This window comes from Antennarius striatus, chromosome 19 (genome assembly GCF_040054535.1).
Source record: "Antennarius striatus isolate MH-2024 chromosome 19, ASM4005453v1, whole genome shotgun sequence".
NCBI lineage: Eukaryota > Metazoa > Chordata > Actinopteri > Lophiiformes > Antennariidae > Antennarius > Antennarius striatus.
Genome location: NC_090794.1, coordinates 12,065,813 through 12,087,434, shown reverse-complemented (window position 1 = coordinate 12,087,434; position 21,622 = coordinate 12,065,813). Strand labels below are relative to the sequence as shown.

Below are 21,622 nucleotides of genomic sequence, written 5' to 3'. Positions count from 1 at the left end.
AGAAGGACCAAACCGTGAATATGAAAGTCTCATGTCCATGTTCTGAGGTGAATATAATGAGGTCAGAGAACTTGTAAATAAAATAGTAATATGCATCTTCACTATGAGGGTAGTCTGGGAATGCACATGTAGTGTATAGCAAAAGGAAAACAGTTATTCAACCATCACCCTGCATACCAGCAGAGGATAAACCTGGTAGACAGTAACAAGGTTGCAGCAGCTGACTAGTATATGCATACCATACTGTATGGAGATGAATATGCGCATCATGCATAATATAAATACAACAGTCACTTTAGGAAACAGCATCAACCTTCAGTCAAATAACAGGGTGACTTAAGCAAGCGAGGGCAATTATCAGGAGGTCTGGGGAAAATCTAATGAATTCTGTGTTTGGCATGTAATTGATGAGGAAGGATGTTTGACCACATAACTCCTGCAGTTAATATTTAACACCTCCATCCTGCATTTTCTCTCTATCTGTCTCTCTGTCTGAACATAAGGGGAGAGCTGTCAGGCTATGACAGGCATTTGTTCGCTAATGCCTCCAGAGTGACAGATTTGCTCCAACCAAGGCCAGCAAATGCCAGCAATGCCAAGGCAGTGCGACCTTCATGGATCTTTATTAAAACATATCAGTCACAGTTTTGGAAAAAAAAAACAACAAGATTGGAAACAAACAATGGCTCATTGTCCTTTACTTACATCTTGGTTGAAGGACGGGTCTTTCTTTAATTATTCATTTTATTACAGTTAATGTTAACGCGTCATGGAGGCAATGCAAACAACAGCCCCTCATCTGGTGGATAATACTAATGTTAGTGTTTATGGATTTTTGAGAAAAACCACGCCTCAAACCCCATTGTTGCTGTAGTGACGCTGTTAATATACCAATTATAAATTCTTTAAACTTAATTAGAATGCTTTACCACTGTGAGCACTGCTGGAAGCTATGTGTGTAATTAACATGACAAGCAGTGCGTTAAATTATAAGCTACAGACAGAAATGGGAGATGAGACGTGTATGCCCTTGTTTCATTTTGGATGTTTTCCCATGATAAAGGCCAGATGGTAAGATGTTGATTCATCCTCAGCTGTGTGATGAGAAATAAACAAAAATGTCAAGTGGTTGATGCCTGATGTCAGATAAGGCTGCTGAAGTGAGTCTTGCCAAAGTGTATTAGAGGAAGAAGGCCCTGAGGTAAGAGCTGGTGTGCGTGTGTGTGTGTGTGTGTGTGTGTGTGTGTGTGTGTGTGTGTGTGTGTGTGTGTGTGTGTGTGTGCGTGTGTGTGTCTGCACTTATGTGGGAGAGTAAAAAGTGTGACAGAAAAGAACTGGCAAGCGAGAGAATGGATAGAGAGGAAAGAGGGGAAGACAGCAGTGAGAATAGCAGGGCTCCTCCGTGTGCGACTGCCAGCAGAACAGGCAGCTCTCCATCCAGCTATTGAGGCGTTTTGTCCTGACAAGCTGCTTCACCTTTGAATGGTGCAGCCACGGGAACAAACAAGAGTCCACTTGTGCTGTTGGCATACTATTGCTTCCTGTGCTTTACTAGGGGACAGGGAGGCACTGCTGCATGCAAGTGTCTGAGTGCTTGCCAAATCTCTCACAGGGTACAGCATGAGTCACAGCCAGCCTCCATTCGTGCTTTGAATCATGACTCAGTTTATGTGGACAGACTATAGAGGATAAGCTTTATAGATGCAGCTCAATATAGCTTCGAGAACAGTGTCTCCAAAAAGAGAAAATGAATAAATAAAATAAATACCTTTAACTCTGTAGGCATGCAGTAAACACTCCTCGAGCCCATGGAGGGTTAAATGCTGAGTCAGACCAAGAGTTAAGACTAACTCTAACGGAACATCTTAAATGAGGCATTTGAAGGTTAAGTTATTCAGAGTTTTGTGTCCCAAATTATCACTGCCAGATGTAACAGCAATTTCACATGAAATGCACACTGAATACAGATCAGACCTCAATTTCAGGCTTCTGTGATTCAAAGACGCACATTACAGTCTACTGTTGTTAGCATACGGATGCATGTTGGCTCAAATTAGAGGACAAGTACAGAGAAGAGATGAAACTAAATCCACGATCAAAAGGCAACTTTGTACTCAGCATTGTGTTTGCGTTTAAATTTAGATAGAACAACGGCTCAGTCTGCAGATAAAAGAAATGATTATAACAGAGTCCCAGCACTGATCGTTTGACTACAGCTGTTACGCTCGCAAAGTCAGTGCACTGTCAGTGAAATCCAGAAGCAGCTGTAGCTTCAAAACCTAATCCTCATTTCTTCTACTGCTTCTCAGCTGAATGGCGCTTTACCACTAAAGACATCGACTTTACACAATCGTGCTGTCCTTTACTAACAGCGATTAAAACTTGCCAGTTTCATACTTCTCTTATATCATGGCTTTCTGCACAATGTCACAGCTTCCCAATCAATTTCCCTTATTTTGAAACCTTTAACGATTTGCCGTGGATGATTTTCCACTTCCACACCAGCTTAATATTGAGTTGAATGAAAAAATAGTGTGAGAGATTTTTTCTTTCATCCTGTGCTGTTTCATCAAAAAATTGAAAAACAGATTCTTATTCTAATGAACTACTTTGACATTAGGTCCTTCTATCTATGGATACTAGAATCTTTTCAGGACCTCCTTGACTTTGTTTTTATTGAGACCAGAGGAGGTTCAGACCTGTGCTAACGGTTACTGGTTGGTCAAACGTAACCAACACACTCCTCCAGCCTGTGCAGCTTTGATCAAACATTACACAGCACTGGGGAAAGTATGCAAGAACACAAAGATCACATTTGTTAATTGTTCTGTAAAATAGAAATAAGCATGTCATCTTTATATCCACCCACTCAAATATCACTCAGATGTCTCTCCACGGTGCATTCAAAGAAGAAACTGTGGTCGTGCCTAATCAATATGTCTAATAACTCTATAGATGTGTTGGAAATATAAACAGGAATGCACATGACTTCCTGTCCTCAGTTCTGCATTAAGTTTATGGATGAAGAGGGATTTGGGCACTTCAAAAGGCCCCCAGCAGAGAGATTAGTTTAACATTTCAGACGGCCTGTTAAGTCACAGCCGGACTCTGATATCCTCATCTGATGGAGATAAATGATTGTGTGGTCTGATCCTGGAGTTGTGTTTTTGTTTTGTTTTTTGATATATCAAAAGAGCAAGTGTCCAATTAGGCAGGTTATTTTGAGCCTTTAAACCAATGCATCGGAAATTACCACATTACTTAAATTTTGTTCAGCAATCGATCCATGAAGTCATAGTCAATAAAGTCTATACACACTTATACACAAGCCTGTATGTGTGTCATCATTTGTAACAACTAGAGAAGAACTCTATTTCCAATTGCTGATCGAAACTGTCTGCTTTGATAGAGCTGTGAGAATGAACTGCCGACTGCACAACTGTATTGTCTCTCTCCCTTCAACAACGCTCACTTTTAATCAAAAACAATTGATTAGGAGAAGAGCTACCACATCATTAGAAATTGATCAATAATAATGCCATTACTTGCTGATGCTCATAACACACAAACAGGTGCAAAAAGCTTAGAGGTTGACCTGTTGTGAAGATGCTTGTTTTCATTTCCTTCACTAAAAGTTTAATTGGTGAGCGTTCAGAGGTACACGACTCCATTCTGGATCTTTGTGAAATGCGCAAAAACACACTGCTGGTATGCTGCTGACAATCTGAAACAATATTTCAATAAATTTCTGATCGACAAAAGAAGGCTGACAATACGAACACACACACAGCTACACGCACATGTGTATAAAACCAGGATTGAGACAATGCTTATATGGCAGTCTGTTTGAATAGATAGCAATAAATTAAGACTAAACAACAAATGGCTGCCTTATACATGATAATGTTACCACCTACTTGAAGGTTCCTTGAAAGCCGATTCATTACAAGTCACTAGTTACAAGAAAAGTTGCCAAAAGAACTCAAATATAATCGAGAGAGCTGGGTCATTGTTACTTTCATCAATGGAAGGAAAATTCTATGCAAGGAAATGGAAGCAGAATGTTATTGCTTGTTGCAACACATCGACATCAACTAACTCCCATGGGGTGGAGGTTTACAGCTGACTGTACATAACTGTAGATGCTCAATGGTGCATGAAAGATGCGTACAGCATTTTCAGGCATCTCAGTGACAATGTGTGACTTGGAATCTATGATCAAATTCTGAAACTCCTTGGAGCAGAGTACTTTTGACATGTTTTCTTTGATCAGTTAACATTCCAATTGCACAATGGCCTAATCCTTTATTTCTAAGCATCAGCAAATTCAAATAATGTCTAATCATGATTTATCAGATGAGCTTGTTGCTTTGTTTGACTGGAACAACGTGGACTGGAAATCTCAAAATATTTGCCAATGCTGGAAGGAGTAAGTGGCAGAGATCAGGGACGAGTGTAGACTAGAGATGAGAGAGAGAGTAAGATTTTACATACTATACTTCAAAAGGTACCATAACTGAAGAAAAGCTACAAAGCATCGGTCCAGGTAGTCAGGAGAACAGCAGTTACTTTTGCACATTGATAAACATTCATATTCATCAACATGAGCATGACATCTATTTTCTTTTAAAAACCCAAAGCAGGATATTTCCTAAAACTATTAATCTATTAAAAGTTCAAAGAACAGTGAAAAGACATTTTTCTTACACTCCCTCCTTCATCATGGGTGGCCACGCTTGTAGAAGGAGCATAAGCATCTGAAAGTCTTCCCATTTTTGTGCAACTTCCAGCAGCTCTAGGAAGAGGGTGTATCTTTTATCTTCATTCTCCACATCTTCGATCTGAACCTGAAGAAAGGTCAAGAAAAAGAAAGTCAGTATGAGACCAAGCAACAAAAAACATGCAAGGGTGCAGGGCAAAATCTGACCACGAGGGGCTTTTATCTGGATTGTGACGCAGTTAGACAAGACACGAAAATGTAGAGATCCCATCTGAGTGCTCCTGCGGCTAGATGGCCACAAAAGGCTGCTAACATGTGCTGATATGTATGTCCATATGCTATGTTTAGCTAAGTAAGGCAGAACATGACATGCAAAAAAAAAAAAAAAAAAGCTATATTAAACTTGAGATCAGTCAGGTCCATTTCAGTCAAAAGTTGATAGCTTATTGTAACTGCAGTAAGATACTGTATACTGTAGGTGGTAATTTTTTATATGGCTGTCTGTTCTTTCCTGCTTCCACACATTTGCGTAGACAGCCTGAGGCAGGAAGAGCACAACTTCCTGCCCTTCAATGAGCCAACATTAAGACACAGTGAGCAGGGAGAGAAACCAGCAGAGACCCCAATTAGAACAGGACCAGTGACCATAACAATAAAGTCATGATTGAATCAGACATAACAGGAGGAAGAGGTGCTGGAACAGAGGTGGGTTGCCAAATGCATGAAAAAGGGGGCAGGGGCTAAAACTGCTTAAGGAGTGTACTCTGTAAGGAATTACCACTTGGATGCATTGAGCGATCAGATGATTGTTGGCTGGTTTAAGATTATCTGCTATTAGTGGATGTAGCTGAGAATAACAGCCAAGCTTGACTCCCGACGCCTGAACTACGACTATACGCTACGTTTCTCCTTCAAGGGTGGAATGTTTTTATGGACTGAAAATTATTTATTTGCAATGCACATTTAGAGATGACATTTGCAATGTTGACTAAGTGCTTTTATTTAGAAAAAAATTACTACCTCAGAATGGAAAAAAAGCATCAGCCCATTTTATGGGTGCTTACTGTCAGAACCTCAGTGCAGAAGCAGATTTGGCTTACTTAGGGGTATTCGGTTTTAATTGAATATCCCTGCACTGACACTGTCCCACACAAATGCAAGAGACACAGGGGAGCAGCTTTCGCTGATTTCAAATGAAGCATGCTATCGTTGTGATGGTGAGACTTGACATCCTAATGATTGCAGCAGAATTTACGGGCTCGACAATCCTGCCAAAACAAGCCCCAAATGGATTGTGCAATAACAAGCTCTCAATCTGGATGAGTATCAAAGCCCTCGAACTTCAAACAAGGTATTGAAAGGATGGGGAAAAAAGCATTGTGCATAAGGGTAGGTTTCACTGTTGGTGTGTAAAAAACATTGTCTCTGGCCAAACTAATTCTACACTAATATAGGACAGAAATTGGAAAAGAACACTGTAAGAAAGTGAGAAAGAATGAAGGAGGGTTAATGTGGAGAAAATGAGAGGAGGAGGAGGGGAAGTAATTAATTTTCTTTTCAAAGCTTAGCTTCCAGTGTGATTTAACAGTTCAGAGAGCAGCTGATTTCTGTGGGGAAACTACCAACTGCCAAGGCATGGCCGTCACATGTGTGCAAGCATGGACACACACGTACAGACACACACACAGTACATTTCTAGTACATCAAAGATTTATACAGGATAACTACTTCAACCTATATAATGCAATATCCACCAGCATTTAAGGCCTTGTACATTCTTATTCATTTTAAATATCATCATATTTCTCGTATTTTCATTTTCACTTATTTGGTAAGTGTAATGCGCAAGCAAAAAAACACGTGGGTGAGCACTGTTCAAGCTACAGATCCAAAATACTCTTTTTTGGAAAAAAACAGTCACATTCATCATAATTTCATTAAATGGTTTTAAAAACAGTAGTTGCAGTTCTACTGAGACAAATCACAATACCAGAAACAAATGTTCGTGGTGTTCTTTGGAAGGAGGGCTATACAAAAACACAATCAGAATTATACATATAGAATGGATAAGAGTATAATGTGTATAAGAGTGTTAGATTCAACAAATACAGAATAAATTTCTGTAAAAATCTAAATTTATTTTGATCATCTATTCCTATTTAGGGGCAGCAGTGGCTCAGTGGTAGAGCGGGCGTCCTATGATCACATGATCGGCAGTTTGATTCTCGCTCCCGCCAAGCCATCTCCTGAGTGTGAGCCGACAGCGGGAAGTATCAGCTCACCTCCCGGTCACTGCCGAGGGCTGTCCCCCTAACAAGCTGCTCAATTGGGGTGCATCCCAAAGCCACTCCCCATCACTCTGCCTCCCCTGTACTGTACTAATTTGCATGCTTACAGGCCGCTAGTGTGTTGTGTGTTTGTTTCAGGGGCCTGTACACAATGTTCAAAAAACGCGTATCTAACACATATATACAGTATATGCATGTATAGCTCGAGTGAAAAAATAATTTCCCCGTTAGGATCAATAAAGTTGAATTTAATCTTAATAAAGTCTCTTAACAACATTTCAAGCTTTGGAGCGGTGAAGCTTAAGCTAACAAAGTTAGCAGGCTATCTTTGGATAAAGAATAACAAAAAAAGCATTTTGTCTAAAGAACTACTAACTGGAGATTAGAAGAACAGTAAAAATATTCCCATTTAACAAGTATTAATTTACAAAATGTATATATTACTAAGTGGTCAGAGGATCTTTGAATCTACCTTTTCTTGGAACTGTTTCATTACGCAACGATATAAGATGCTATGCACCTTTCTTAATTAAGAAATCCTCAGAAAGTTGAGATATTTAATAAAGTGACGAATACACTTGATTTCTGAGATCTTAAAACTTTAATTCTAAAATACACAAAGATCTTAATAACTGGTAAAACAGCAGTGGTGTTGTAGTGAAGTGCCATTAAATGGAGGATGGAGCAATAAATGAGAAAAGCTGAACCTCAGCACCCCCTGGAAATGAAAGGAATTTGGTAAAAGGAAATGGAATCCAAACCATCTAGTAGAAGCCATCATTGCAATTTAAATATCTCAAATTGACACTTGATCATTATTGTTAATGTCTTACTTTGTTATTAATACTGGATATAAAGAAGATTCATTATTTAGTGAATTTCAAGGGGATGAAAGCCACTGCCTCCTCTCACCCACTTGTGCACAGATACACACATTCATCAAACTCACCTGCAGTGGACCACAAATTAAATCAGTGTCCGTTATTATGTGGCTGAGGCTTTAATTTCTTAACAAGGGAGGATGATAATTAATTATGCCTAGTCATTAAAATCAACATTTCCTCTGTGGTTTTGTACAAAGAACAAAGTGCAGGAGGGCAGGGGCTCACCGTGAATATAATATGATATAATATAATGTAATATATATACATCCCCACCTATATATTTGAATAAGCTCACTTGAGAAGTCTCACACTGTCACCAACTCCACCCACTACCTGTCAATCAAGCGCCTAAGCGATCACGGTGCCCAACCAATCACGGCGCATCTGCCAGAAGGAATCATGTCAACAATATGGAGTAAGGCATCTGCTATGTGAGAAGAAATAACCATACATGGACTTCCCTGTTAACATAATTTTAGAGTGTCATAACAGTTCCAACAATTTTCATGTTTTTGAGCAGAGAGTTCAAACAGCAGGAACGACACAGAAAGCAGAAACAATTTCTGAGTGGCTAGCACCGACAGTCTGTCCAGCTATGGTTTCCGTTTGGAATGGGACCATCGATGTGGTATTCAAAATGCTCCTCGGGCATCTGAAAAAAATGCTCTTTAAGTAACTACATACAGTTCTGTTCATGTAGTCCCCTAACAGAACTATCACTTCTCTAAAATTTCTTTTCCACTTGTTCTTCTGACAGGTGCCTTTTCCTTTAACGTGAGCTCCTTTCCCAATCTCACCATTAGTGAGCTTTCTTTCTCCAGTTAGTCTGCTAACATTCATCTATGGCTTCACAATGCCCGCCCAGCGCAACCCATCAACACAAAGTTGTCACCACGTTGATTTTGGACTATGTTGGATGCGCTTGGTTTATAGCAACAATACATTTGTTTTCAAATGTTTGGTATGAAGTCTGATATTATGGTTTTATCATGGAATTTCCACATATATCATACATTTTAAATATGTGGATATTAATACAATTCAACACAACTTGGGGAAAGAATTTCAAACCAACGTAAAATCCTGGCAATAACCTAGTTGGCCAGCAACAGTTTTCAGGTTCCATGTCATTAATAATCATCATGGGAAAATGTTCTATTTTTCAAAGTTACCCTATGATATACAATGCAGATATACAAACTGAAATATTGTATATAAACTACATTTACTGTATAGAAACTATATTTATTATTGTTATTATTGTAACACAGTGGCACTACTCCAAGCATTTTGAAAATTGCTTTAATTATAGAGCCCAGCTCTTCTAACTTTGTATGTTTCCACAAAATGTTCCAATTTTGTGGAACATGATATTAAAAACTAATTTCCCAAACTCAATATTAGCATTTTGATTTTCAGGGACCAGGCAGGGTTGGGACCTAGAGCCGTGTCAACGTGATAAACTATTCAAGAGAGACATGAGATACCGTGCTTCTCTTCTAAGAATGATTCTAGAGATAAAGAAAATCCACTATCACGTTTCTGAAACACCTACGCTAACCCAGACAGTGTGGAAGTTGGTTGATAATCACTCAGCCTACTGTACTGACAGGTGGTCAGGTATAAGTCAAATGAAAAATGAAAGTGACTCATTCTAAATAACAATTGAGCTGTTCATAATGGTTTTGGCGTTATCAGCACCAATGAACTTCTTTGAATCAGTTCAAACAAAAGCATGAAACAAAATAACCTATTACCTATTAAACTTTTAAATTTCACTTTGAGGTGAGCAAAATATGTCGATTAAATTCCCATTAAAATTCCCAAGTTGCTAAATTGTTTAGCTACTTAAGTTCATTATGATGAAGAGATGGTGCGCAGCAGTTCTGGCATTTCCATTATTTAACCCGAGGAAAGAAAAGGTTCAATTACCACTTTATTTGGGACTTATTATTATTAACATTTACTAGATTTAGTAGTAGTAGCAGAACGCTACTTATTTGAACAATTTAAATTTTTCTGACGTTTTAATTACCCCCGTATTAAATTATTGAGAAGCCATTTCCAACAGTAGGAAAAAAAATAACTGAATGAAGACATAATTAAATCCAACTCTTTTCGGTAAAAGCAGGGTATCAACCAAAAAAAAAACCACGTACACACAGAAAACACAGGTAGGAGGGAGAATGCAAGTGCACACGTAGGCAAACAGACAGAATTTATGTCAACAGAGCAATTCATATGAACAAGTTTCAGCCGCTGATGCTGAGGGGTCAACAAACAGTATGATGCCCAAAAAAAAAAAGCCACACATGTTAATGTGAAAAAGCATGAAAGAAAACAAACAAACAAACAAACAAACAAACAAACAAAATCCTAGTAGCTCTCACTTTCTGTAATTTCAAGCCTCAGAAGCTACTTCTTTTTTCCTGCTGGCATAGAACACATTGTTAAATTATGCCAACCACATGCAAGATGGTCACCCACTGTGACTGTAAGCAGCCATGCTTTTAACAAAATGATACTCAGGAACATGGGAAAAAAAGAGCAAAGGAGAGAAATGAAGAAAGCAGAATGGAAAGCTGAGGTAAATGAAACATGACTAGTTGTAACCAGCCACCACATTATTGCTCTTTCACAATGTTTTTACGCTGTAACTCAGGGAGAGAAAACTATCGTGGGTGTGGGGGTTGTGTGGTCGATGTGTCTACAGTCTTCATGTAAAACAAGTTTTTTGTTTATCTTCATTGTAAATCTGCCTGCTTGTTTGCAACTATGTTAGTGAGCTGCTGCCTGCCTTTACAATGAAAGGGACAACCATAATTGCAATGAGAATTTCCTGGTAAAAAAAAAATAATTAATACATTTTTAACTTAACCAGATATTCAATTATACAAGCCAATGCTACTTGCATTGGCTTGTATAATTTGTATATTGTACTATACTTTACCTTAATGAATGAATGAATAAATGAATAAATAAATTCCTAATAATATCATGATGTACATGATGATGATGATGATGATGATGATGATGATGTGGATGATGATGATGAAAACACACAGAGATACATCCAGTGTGTTATTAGTGATGAATGAAAGGTGATGTCAAATAATTTACCAGCAGGAGAAATAGAGTTATAGAAAATCATCAGACATTCATGATAAGCATGCTGTAGAGTCTGTGTAGCTGAATAATTAATTGAAAGAGGCAAGTTCTAAATAATACCAGTATGGAAATCAAATAGAGAGGTCATTCATTCTGTGAAAGAACAGGTGTCAATTAGGTGGCCCTTACTTAATGATGAAGGCAGAATATGTACATGTGTTTCTCTGTGACAGCCTGATTAAAAGGGGTAATACCAGAAACTGTTCAGAAGAGCAGTGTCCCTTGATTAAAAGGTTGATTGGAGAGGGGAAAACACGTCAAGATGTGCAGGAACTCTCTCAACTAAAATGATCTGCAATGCTTTAAAATGGAAACCGAACCAAAGATGTGGAAGAAATAGAAGACTACCATTCAAATGGATCGAAGAAGAGCCAGCATGGCATAGACTCAGTCAATGATCAGCTCCAGCATGATCAAAGATGGTCTAAAGTTACCTGTGAATACTGTGATAATTAGAAGAGACCTGTGTGAAGCTAATCTATCAGAAGCAGTCCCACTGTTAAAAAAAACAAGGACAGGCTGAAGACGATATTACTTACCAAAGAACACATGAACTGGTTGGTACCACTGACTCATTGAACACTATGATAACTCTTCACATTACTGTAACCTTATAAATTGCATCACCATTTTTTTTATTTGCCTTTAAAAGCATTGTATAACCAAAATTTTTGCAAGTTTATAATCATCATAATTAAGCATAAAATAATATAATTATGGTTTACAACACAATCAGCAAACCAACCAAAAATCTTTTCCATGTCCTCTAGTCACACTCTAAGTTTTTACTCCACCTTTGTTTCCCTTTCTGTGGACAGTTTGGTTGATGGTTCTCATTTTTTATGCGCAATAAAGCACAATTCCAGGTTTTGTGGACAGGAACCAATGCAAAAAAGTTTATGCACTCATGCATACATATTAAAATATTTTTTATATGCATTGACATATAGTTTTTACATGCTGATGCACAGACACATACACATGGCTGTGTTAAAATGCATTATATAAGACTTGAGTTATCAAAAGCCTTACAAACTGAATGATTGAAGACTGAATTATGTGTCCATGCATTTTTCAAAATACATCAAATCCCTCTCCACCTATCAGGTATTTCAACATGAAGGTCACAGTCTGAAGTATGCAAAACCATATTGGCAAGATAATCCTCAGCCCTGACACACATCCAAGATTAACAGCGGAAGAAGAAAAAAAAGGGAACCACAGATGGACAACACACCATTCTGTTGTAACTACAGATTGTGCAGTGATACGGCAGTAAAACAAGCACAAACATATGTGGCAGATAGTCAGTTGGCAGGGGTGTGTTTTGTGTGCAGTTGACCACCAGCGTCCAGCTCCTCTGTAGCACAAACACAACAGTCTATGTATTTGTCTGGGATCCATTCCTGAAACTGGTAAATGCTGATTCTCTCACAATGCAGCTCCTCAAGACAACCCAAAGTCTCATCTGTTGTTCAGAGAAAGGGAATGGCATCACAGTAAGAATCAACTTGAATGCCAGAGAAAAAAATAGAGTATGAGATAGGCGATGACCAGACATCACACTATGCCCTAACAGTAGAAGAGCAATAACTATCTTCTCATTTTGTCTGTCTAGAAACATCTTCCCGCCGTGAGTATAGCATCCCTCGTTAAAGACATTGAACCCCAAAGAGAACTGCAGAAATTATTTCACCCATACATTGTCCAAAATTAACAGAGGCTTGCTGAAGTGAGCACTATGTGAAGAAGAGTATCCAGAGAAGGAGGCTGAGAAATATTTGTTTGATGTCAGTGAACAAGTCTGGACTGGAGGGAGAGGGAGAGCTTCATCCAAGTAAATAAATAATAAATGTGATGGACTTTAGGAAGCTATCTCATGGCAACACTGTAATGCAACAAGTCGAGGGTCACCATCTTGATAGCCAAAGCAAAGCTATAATGCCAGTTGTTTTGGCAGGTCTTATCTATTCCCCTCAGCTCCTGCAAAAACTTTATTTATGCTCTGTTTTTAACTTGGAGTCAGAAGAGAACAGAACAACACTTTGTCATCTCGGCGTGATTGCTGACAATTCAGTCAAAAGGAACCTCAGAGGAGCCACAGCAATAAAATAAACAAGAAGAGGAAACGTGGAGATGGAGACAGATGAGAGGAGAAATAAGGAGGAAAGAGCCTGAGGACAGTTTAAGTTATAGGAGTGGGCACCAAAGAGCCAGATAGGAAGGAGAGCGGCATCTCTTCTGGAATATTCTTTGCTGTGCTGAAGCGTTAGGTCAATGCTTTGCATTATTTGATATTAGTCAACTGGATCATATGCACAAGTGAGAAGTACAGTAGTTCAAGTATTATCTCACTTCTACATCTGAAAACATGTTTTAGTTGAATGTGATTCAAGGCACTTCACACACACAGACTTGAACACACCCACACACAAATGCATGCACACCATTCAGTGTCTTCCTTTCTCCTTGGCCCTCTAACATTTTAAATATTCATTAGTCTCTGCATGCATGCATGATGAAGGAGAGCGTGGCAGAAATGGTTTTATATAAAATCACATCGTAAAGGCTGCTTATGTGTGCGTTCCTGATATCATCTGTTAATGTCGAGCTACAAGCTTGTTCTTTCTTCCTAAACTTGATCTCCCCATCCATTCTAACCACTATCTTCCTGCATTTTGTCTTCCATCTCTTATGTTACTCTTCTTCCTCTCCTGAGGCATGTACCATTATGTATTCTCAGATGCCATGTTATACAGTGTAGATCTAGCCCAGACTTCAGGGAGAGGGAAGGAAAAAGAAGACGTTTCAGAAGTTGTATTTGTCATCGCACTCATCTTGTCATGTCAGCTCATCACTGCATGCACAAGAGGAAGTGTGTGCTCATCTGTTTGTTCTCAATGGTGTGCATGTCTTTACCTTTGCTCCTATGTTCTCTTTGCATGTCTTATGTGTTACACTTTCAAGTCATAATAAACTCCCTAACCCCCGACAGGCCCGAGGCTTTGCTCTTTTGGTGTCTTCTTCTCTTTGCTCTCATTTTGTCTGAAACCTGCACTCTCTTATCAACCACGCTTTCTCAGCAATGCTTCTTCTCTCCCTCTGTCTCCCCACCTCTCCCTCTCCCCTTGTGAAGTGTGCGACCCCTGCAACTTTATTCTGCCCGTCACCGGGGACATTAGCCAGAGCAGGTCGATGAATATTGATGAGCTCATTCAGAGCACACAGTAAAGGCCAAGCACAGAAATCTCAGAATCCCACAGCTCCACTGGCACTCCCAGTCCAATACACTGACAAACCCACATCCTGTGTTCCCCAACCTCTCCTTTCCTGATCTCTCCATCGCCCCCTGAGGTCAAAGACTGAGACAAATGCCAAGTCATAATAAAGATTATCAGGTGGATTTGTTGATAGGGCTCAAGCAAAGACTCACACAAAGTCAAGAAGAAATAATGCCAATTTGACTCAGCTAACAAAGGCTAATTACCTCATCTCACATTAACACGAACTCACATGAACAGGTGTAGTGCTGCCTCTGCTGCAGACATATTTAGATTAAAAACCCATGAAGTTCTGATGAAAAATAATACCTTTCCATCTATATTGTTAACTCCACCAAGGACATTGTGATTCCTTCATTGTTTATCATTGTTTCTTAGCTAACAGGAGTACTCAGAAAGAGCACAATGGAATCAAATGGAAGGGTCGGGCACAGGCCAAAAACATTTCAGGATTTTTCAACATGTCTTGTATTTCTGCTTAAACAATTTCTACAAAATTTGTTAGAGTGGTAGGTCATGGGCCAGGTGAGCTACACAATCATGAGTAGGATTGTTTGGACTTGGAGTTTAATTAATGATGAATGTTCATTGAGTCTGATTATCCGACCATCAAACAGACGTTGACCCAAACTGCCTTTTTTTTTTTTTAACGAACTGTTAATACACAATCCTTGTGCAGAAACTCCGATACTCAGCATCACCACACACCTCTATCATCATAATGATCATTGGGAGCGATTATGTTTTATTATTCTATACATGGGTCGAGTATCCACATTTGAATAAACTCTGGGGAAAGAAGTAGAATCGAGAATGAAAAAACTTAATTTCTCTTGTGTGAGTAATGTTTCATGACATCAAGTAATTTAAAGTCATAATATTTATTGCAGATCCTTCTGAAAGCAGTTACCTAGGACGATCCATGTGACGGCCACTTTAATTTAACAAACTGACATTAATTAATAATGAAGATCACACTGGAGTTTTTTCAATGTCATGATATTTAATAAAATATGCTATCCTCTATTGTTTTCCCTCATTTGATTGAATGGTGAGATGGATATTTCTCTCCATCATAAGGGCTAGCGGTAATAAGAAGCGACAAGTCAGTGGGAGAGGGCTGTCGAAAGGGCCAGTGTTGATAACACTGATCGTTCACCTGCCACCGATTCTGTTAAACTCAGACGTGATTATTTCTCTACATACTTTGACAAATCATTCACAGGGTAAGCGCTTGTTAGCTACAAAGATCGGTTGTTGACGTGAAAGCTGTAATTACTGATGTGTAAATGCAACTATTTAGGTTTGTTGTTCTATACTGAAAAATACATTTTTTATGCCATTGTCCATTGAGACTTGTAACTGTTGGTGAAGAAGTGGTAATACTGGAGCATATCCATGATATAGATTCCATATTAATTCCAGTGGCCTATTGGGAGCAGTCAGTACCAGGTGATTTGGATATTCCCAAAGGCTTCTCCTTAAAATAAACCTGAATGAAATTTTGTCTCATGTGCAGTTATTAACCAACATATTGAAACTAGCTATTAACTAGTTGGGTGACAGTTTTCTTGTTGGTGTGATCATTGAAGAGGCCATTGGATGAATTGCTATTTGCCATATCTTTTGGTCATTATTGTGCACTTTGTGACAACCTCTGAGTCACAAGTATCTGCTTTGTTGGGAACCTCAGTTTAAACCTGTGGCTAGTATTTATTTTGGCAGCAATCTGGTGGCAAATAACTGTTTTCTGAGGGTGGGCACAGCGAGTCTTAACAGCACAATTGAACAAATCTTAGCTTGACCAGAGGCACTGATTAATCTGATGACTCATAAGCTCAATGACTTATTGATTAGACATCACCTGCTGATTTCCCATGATTAACATATTTCTATTCAACATTCACAGACTATCTCTTTTTTTTCCAATCCAACACTTTGCTTTGATTAATTACAGAAAAGCATAAGCATGATGTGTATGCCTCATCAATCAGTCTCTGTCATCTTCTGAGCTGCACATGATGGACGGGCTCTCATCTTGGCTGTAATCCATTTAGTCACTAGATGACTGCATAAACAATCGCCTCACAACTTGAAAAAATACCCTTCTCTGCTTGAAATAAACACTGTCGGTCACATTTATAGTTTCATGTCAAAAAACTATTTAAAATTTTTCTAATGTTCAAAGAGGCAGTCAATAATTTAGTTTGAGATGGGCCACATCTGCAATATAAAAGTGGGAACCCTGAATATTGTGCACTTTACCAGAGAGCGATCTATGCACTATAACACTTGATATTCAGCCAGTGAATTTAGAGAACATCCACAAGTGAAGTTGTAATTATAGGTTTTATGGCTTTAGGACAATATTGAGTTAAAAGCTCTTGCAAAGCAGTAACTATTCCAAGGTTGCTGTGTTTAGTGACTGATCAAGCACCTCGCTCTGATCACATGCAGTTGTTTTGATTTGAATCCTAGTGGAAATTTTAAAGATCTATTCTTTTTATCATGGCTGAGGTTTCATTTACATATAAAACTAACAGAGCAAATGTTTTTAATTTCCGTTCTACCAATTTCTTCTTTAGTTTCATCACACCCACTATTGTTAAATGCTTAGCGGCATTCATCCTTTGTACTTTATACCGTTTATCCACCGTCATTTACAGCTGATGTTTATACAGTATAAAATACACCAAACAAGTTTTTTGATTTTTCTGGCAGCAAAGTTGAATTATATTTGCTGACTTATTTTTGATAAATAATTTAAATAGCCTCTGTTGCCAAACGAGCCATTATCTTTATTTTTTGTGATTCACTCTCTTCAACAGCGACGGATTAATCAGTGCTGCTGGAGTGATCTTATGCTAAGTGGAATTAGATATTTCAAGCAAGCCCATAATTTGAAGATGGTATTTGGACCAAAATAAATGAGGACAGCCGATACACACAAAATGTCTTTTGAGTTGTAATTCTCATATTTAAAAAAAAACATTTTGAATCATGAGTGATAATGTAATCTTCAAAATCATTCCAAAAACAATCATCATTATTAATGGACTGCCATAAATGACAAACAAGGTGCTTGCTGTGACAGGAAAACAAGGACAGCCACTGAACCGACTCATCGAACCACTGTATGAAAGTGGACACACACAAACCTGGGTACCCTGACAGCACTTCAGCACCAAGGACAGTGCTGAACTGAGGGAGCTTTATCTGTGAGTTTAAATGAACAGAGTGGTTTATGTTGACATAATGTACTGTAAATGTCATTCTGTCTGACTGGTACTACACAAAGTAGTTTGCCATCATTTATGTTCTATTTTGTGCAACCTTCAATAAAATCTTCAGGTGGACAACACATCTCCCCAGTGAATTATCCAAACTGGCAAAAGACATGTCTTAGTATAAGGAATTACACTTCCTTTTCTTTCTTTTGATATTGACTGCTATCTTTAGGGCTCTTTGATGCAAAACCATTGACAGCGTGCACAAATTTAGCAAAAGGCATATGAACAGCCTGAACCCCTTGAATTAAATTGAATTAAATGTATGCATTATGTCTTTTGCAATTAAATCAGAAGAAGCTTCTAAAGCATTCCGTATTAAAATCCTATTGTTTGAGTTAGTGTACAGGTCTATCGATGCTAAACCTTCACCAAAATTTACATAACCCCCCTACTCGGATAGACCCTGAGCAAGAAGATATTACAACTCAGAATACAGTAGAGTTCAGATCCTCTGCAAAGCTTTAATAAAAAAACGAATGAGATAAATTCCCTAATCTCCTCTCACATTCAATTTAATTGAAAACAGAACAAAGAAAATTGTTCTTCATTATCCTCATTGATTTTTGTGTGCTTAGTGCTTTTTGTGCTTAGTTTCAGTTTTATGTCTGCAGTATGCCTGATGCTGATAATGCCAACAAACAACTGACTGGAACATCCCACAGGTAAAGGGTGGTAACATGATGATTAGGGAATGGGAATGATGGTGGCATCTCCAAAATCATTCACAAGTAAAGATGGGCCTGTACGCATGTTTTAAAAAAACAAACAAACGGTAATCATGGGTGGAAAAATTACTTCCCCAAGAGGATTAATAAAGCACAGCTCTTCTTCTTTTCTGGAAATCTGCGTGGACAACGCTAACCCTGTCAGTCCATCAGCATCAGATACTATCATGAAACAAAACTACAGTGGCTTGACACGCTTTTGGAGAATCAAAACCTTTTCCCCTGGGTTAAAGAGGAAAAACGTTTCAGTTGTTAAAAGGGCAAAGCTGAACAGCTAGCACTGGTGATGCCATGGGGGTTTGGGTTAAGACACACGAGTGACTTGCATATCAGAGAAGGTACATTAATGAAGGAAAGTAAAATACAGATTTAAATGGTGCCATAAAGACATCCTTTTCATGGATGTTACTGTTTACTCCACACCTGCAACTCAATCTGTCCGCCACAGAAAATGTGTTGTATATCAGGAAGCAGCAGAAGAAAACAGAGACCTCAGACTGAAGTGTTACATCAAATGAGAATATGACAGTTTCATTTTCAAAACTTCAACAATTTGTTTCCTCTCCCTCTGAAAGTCTACTTGGGTGCTGTCAAAAATAAGTTCCTATTTCACTGCTTTCTGTTATTATTGATACTCTAGGTACCGGTAATCTTTAAATTGTCTACAAATGTATGTGCTACTACTCAAAAGCTGAATCTCAGAGCGTGTAACCCTAATGTTATCTCGGTAGGTTTCGTGTGGATTAGGGCATTCTCCATTTACACTGAGGGAGTCTAAATTTATCCAGCATATTACCTTGAAGTGTCAACTGTGTTCTGAAACCAGTTCATTCTTAAAAGACTACAGTAGAATACTTTGATGTCAGAATATTATTTAGTAAGAATTTATTCCTCCAGGAAACAGCATCAACATATGGACGATATAATTTCATAGGACTTCACTGAAACTCAGTTTCAGTGGTATTCAAATGATGATGTTTTTGACTGTATGTATTCACCTGCAAGGTCATTATTATGTTTCAGTTTTTGCGTGTGTGTGTATGTGTGTGTGTGTGTTGTGTGTGCCTGTGTCCTGTTCCAAATGACGTAAAAGAAGCCTCAATTCAGAAACTCTCAGGAGGGACAGATGATTACACTTTTTCCTGTATTGTCTTATTTCCTTCATTTCCGCATTGTGTACACACACACACACACACACACACACACACACACACAACCCTCTTAGACTTCATCTCCATTTTATCCTATAGTGAACTATGTTTGTTTTCTCACAAATATTTTCTGCATATCGATTTGCCCCAAAGCTGTTCCCCTCACACACACACACACATACACACACGCACACTCTCTCTTTCTCTCTCTCTCTCTTTCCCCCTTGTTTTATTTAGATAGGCCGATAGCAGTGTTAGACTGCATTGCAGTTTTTAATCATTGGAGATTACGCAGCCTGACTATACAAGCCGTTTTCCACAAACTACAACACACTCTGTAATTGGTGTTTGTCCCATAGAAAAGTAAAAAAGTATGCCTTTATAAAATTTCATGAGTGACCACATTTAACTTAGTATTCTTAGTTTAAGTTGAAGAAAAGGCTGGACTGGATGGCACTGACAGTGCAAAGTTTCAGCAAAGCTGAATGGCTTCCCTGTCGTAATTGCACCTAGAAGCAGGAGTCCCATGATAGCTTGACCTTCAGAACAAAAATCTGCCCTTAAAAAGATAATCACATCCGCTTCAGTATTGATAGTTACTCTACAAAAAATATATTTCTCTAACAGTGGTTTGCTGCAGTAAAAAAAAAAAGACACAAATTTGACAAACTGAATCAGCACTGCTTCAGCTACAATCTGATTCAGAGTCTGTAATATGTATCCTCACCACAGCAAAATTTACATGAACCTTTTAACTGTTACCCGGATCCAAATCATACTTTTGGTGATCATGATCTAATTTTTATACATGGATTGCATCGTAGAAAGACTACTTTTGCGTTTAGATGATGACCTGATTCACCACCAAATCTACTTGTGTGTTCCAAACCCCATCTGTCCAAAGCGTATAGTCGACATTAATTCATAGCTTCTAAGTAAGGCTGCTACCAAACCAACAAATACACACAAGAAATATCCAGTGATATTTCTTTTTTTCAAATATCACTGGAAAAAATAAATATTAACATATATAATATTGAAAAGCAGGTCTATGCTTGTCAGTGGTTAACACACAATTCTTCTTATTTCACTAAAAATCAATTAATATGGCTGAGTTGTGCTAACCTGTGCGGAGGTATGAATATTTTTATTTTCACTTTTAGTATTTAATCTCCGCGAATACAATCATAGGTTTATATTTTATGTCTGAGTCATTGCTCTTTTCAGTTACTATCTTTGTGGCTCGATCACTGTCGCTCTCACAAGCCATGAAACACGCAAGACTTAGTCCTGTTCATTGAATGAAAAATCCACTGCAGCCTTTTATGTGTAATGCCACACCCTTCACCAAAGGGGATCATTGCCTGTGTATATAGTCTTTCATGTCTTATCTCAACTCATGGCAATTGAGGGGGAAAAAAACCCCATAGTATTTTATATTTATGTGAGTTCTGCTCTGCTTGGCTCTGTTATTCTATATTAGACAGTATACCATCAAAAGAATGTGTTGTACAGCAAATGATCCGTGACATTGTCAGGGAAAAGGAGGGCTTGTAGCATGAATCAGCTATTGCTGTTGATGAACACACACACACACGCACGCACGCACGCACGCACACACACACACACACACACACACACACACAAACGAGATGTTCTCTTTGAGTGCATCCAGGGGTGAAGACCTTGATCCAACGATTGGTCTCACCTTCCCTCATTGTATGTCTTTTTAAGTTGTGTGTGTGTGTGTGTGTGTGTGTGTGTGTGTGTGTGTGCGTGCGTGCGTGTGTGTGTGTGTCATAATCCTCAATGCCAGCAAAGCTATGGAAGTTAGCCAAGCACCCCTCCAGAACACACACACCAACACCCACACCCACACCCACACACACACACACAGATGAGTATACACAGATGTGCTTCACGTCACTTCTTTGTCTGTGAAATGTCATAAACAAATGACCCAAACTATTTTTATTAGTGACATAAAGGCCAAACACACATTACACACACAGACTCAACAGACCCTCCGATGTCGATAGTGGTGGCATTTGAACGCCCTGCTGTTATGACTAATCATTCAAAATGAAGTCACAAAATCTTTATCTGGATTCACCT

General features: G+C 38.6%; 1 protein-coding gene across 1 annotated transcript in view; it reads right to left on the bottom strand.

Moving 5' to 3' along the window:
- nbas (NBAS subunit of NRZ tethering complex) overlaps positions 1-21,622 on the bottom strand; it is a 152,015-nt gene that overhangs the window by 13,750 nt on the left and 116,643 nt on the right. Inside the window, exon 50 of the mRNA XM_068342764.1 lies at positions 4,708-4,847. Coding sequence (XP_068198865.1) covers positions 4,708-4,847 — 140 coding nt within the window. The remainder of the gene's footprint in view (positions 1-4,707; positions 4,848-21,622) is intronic.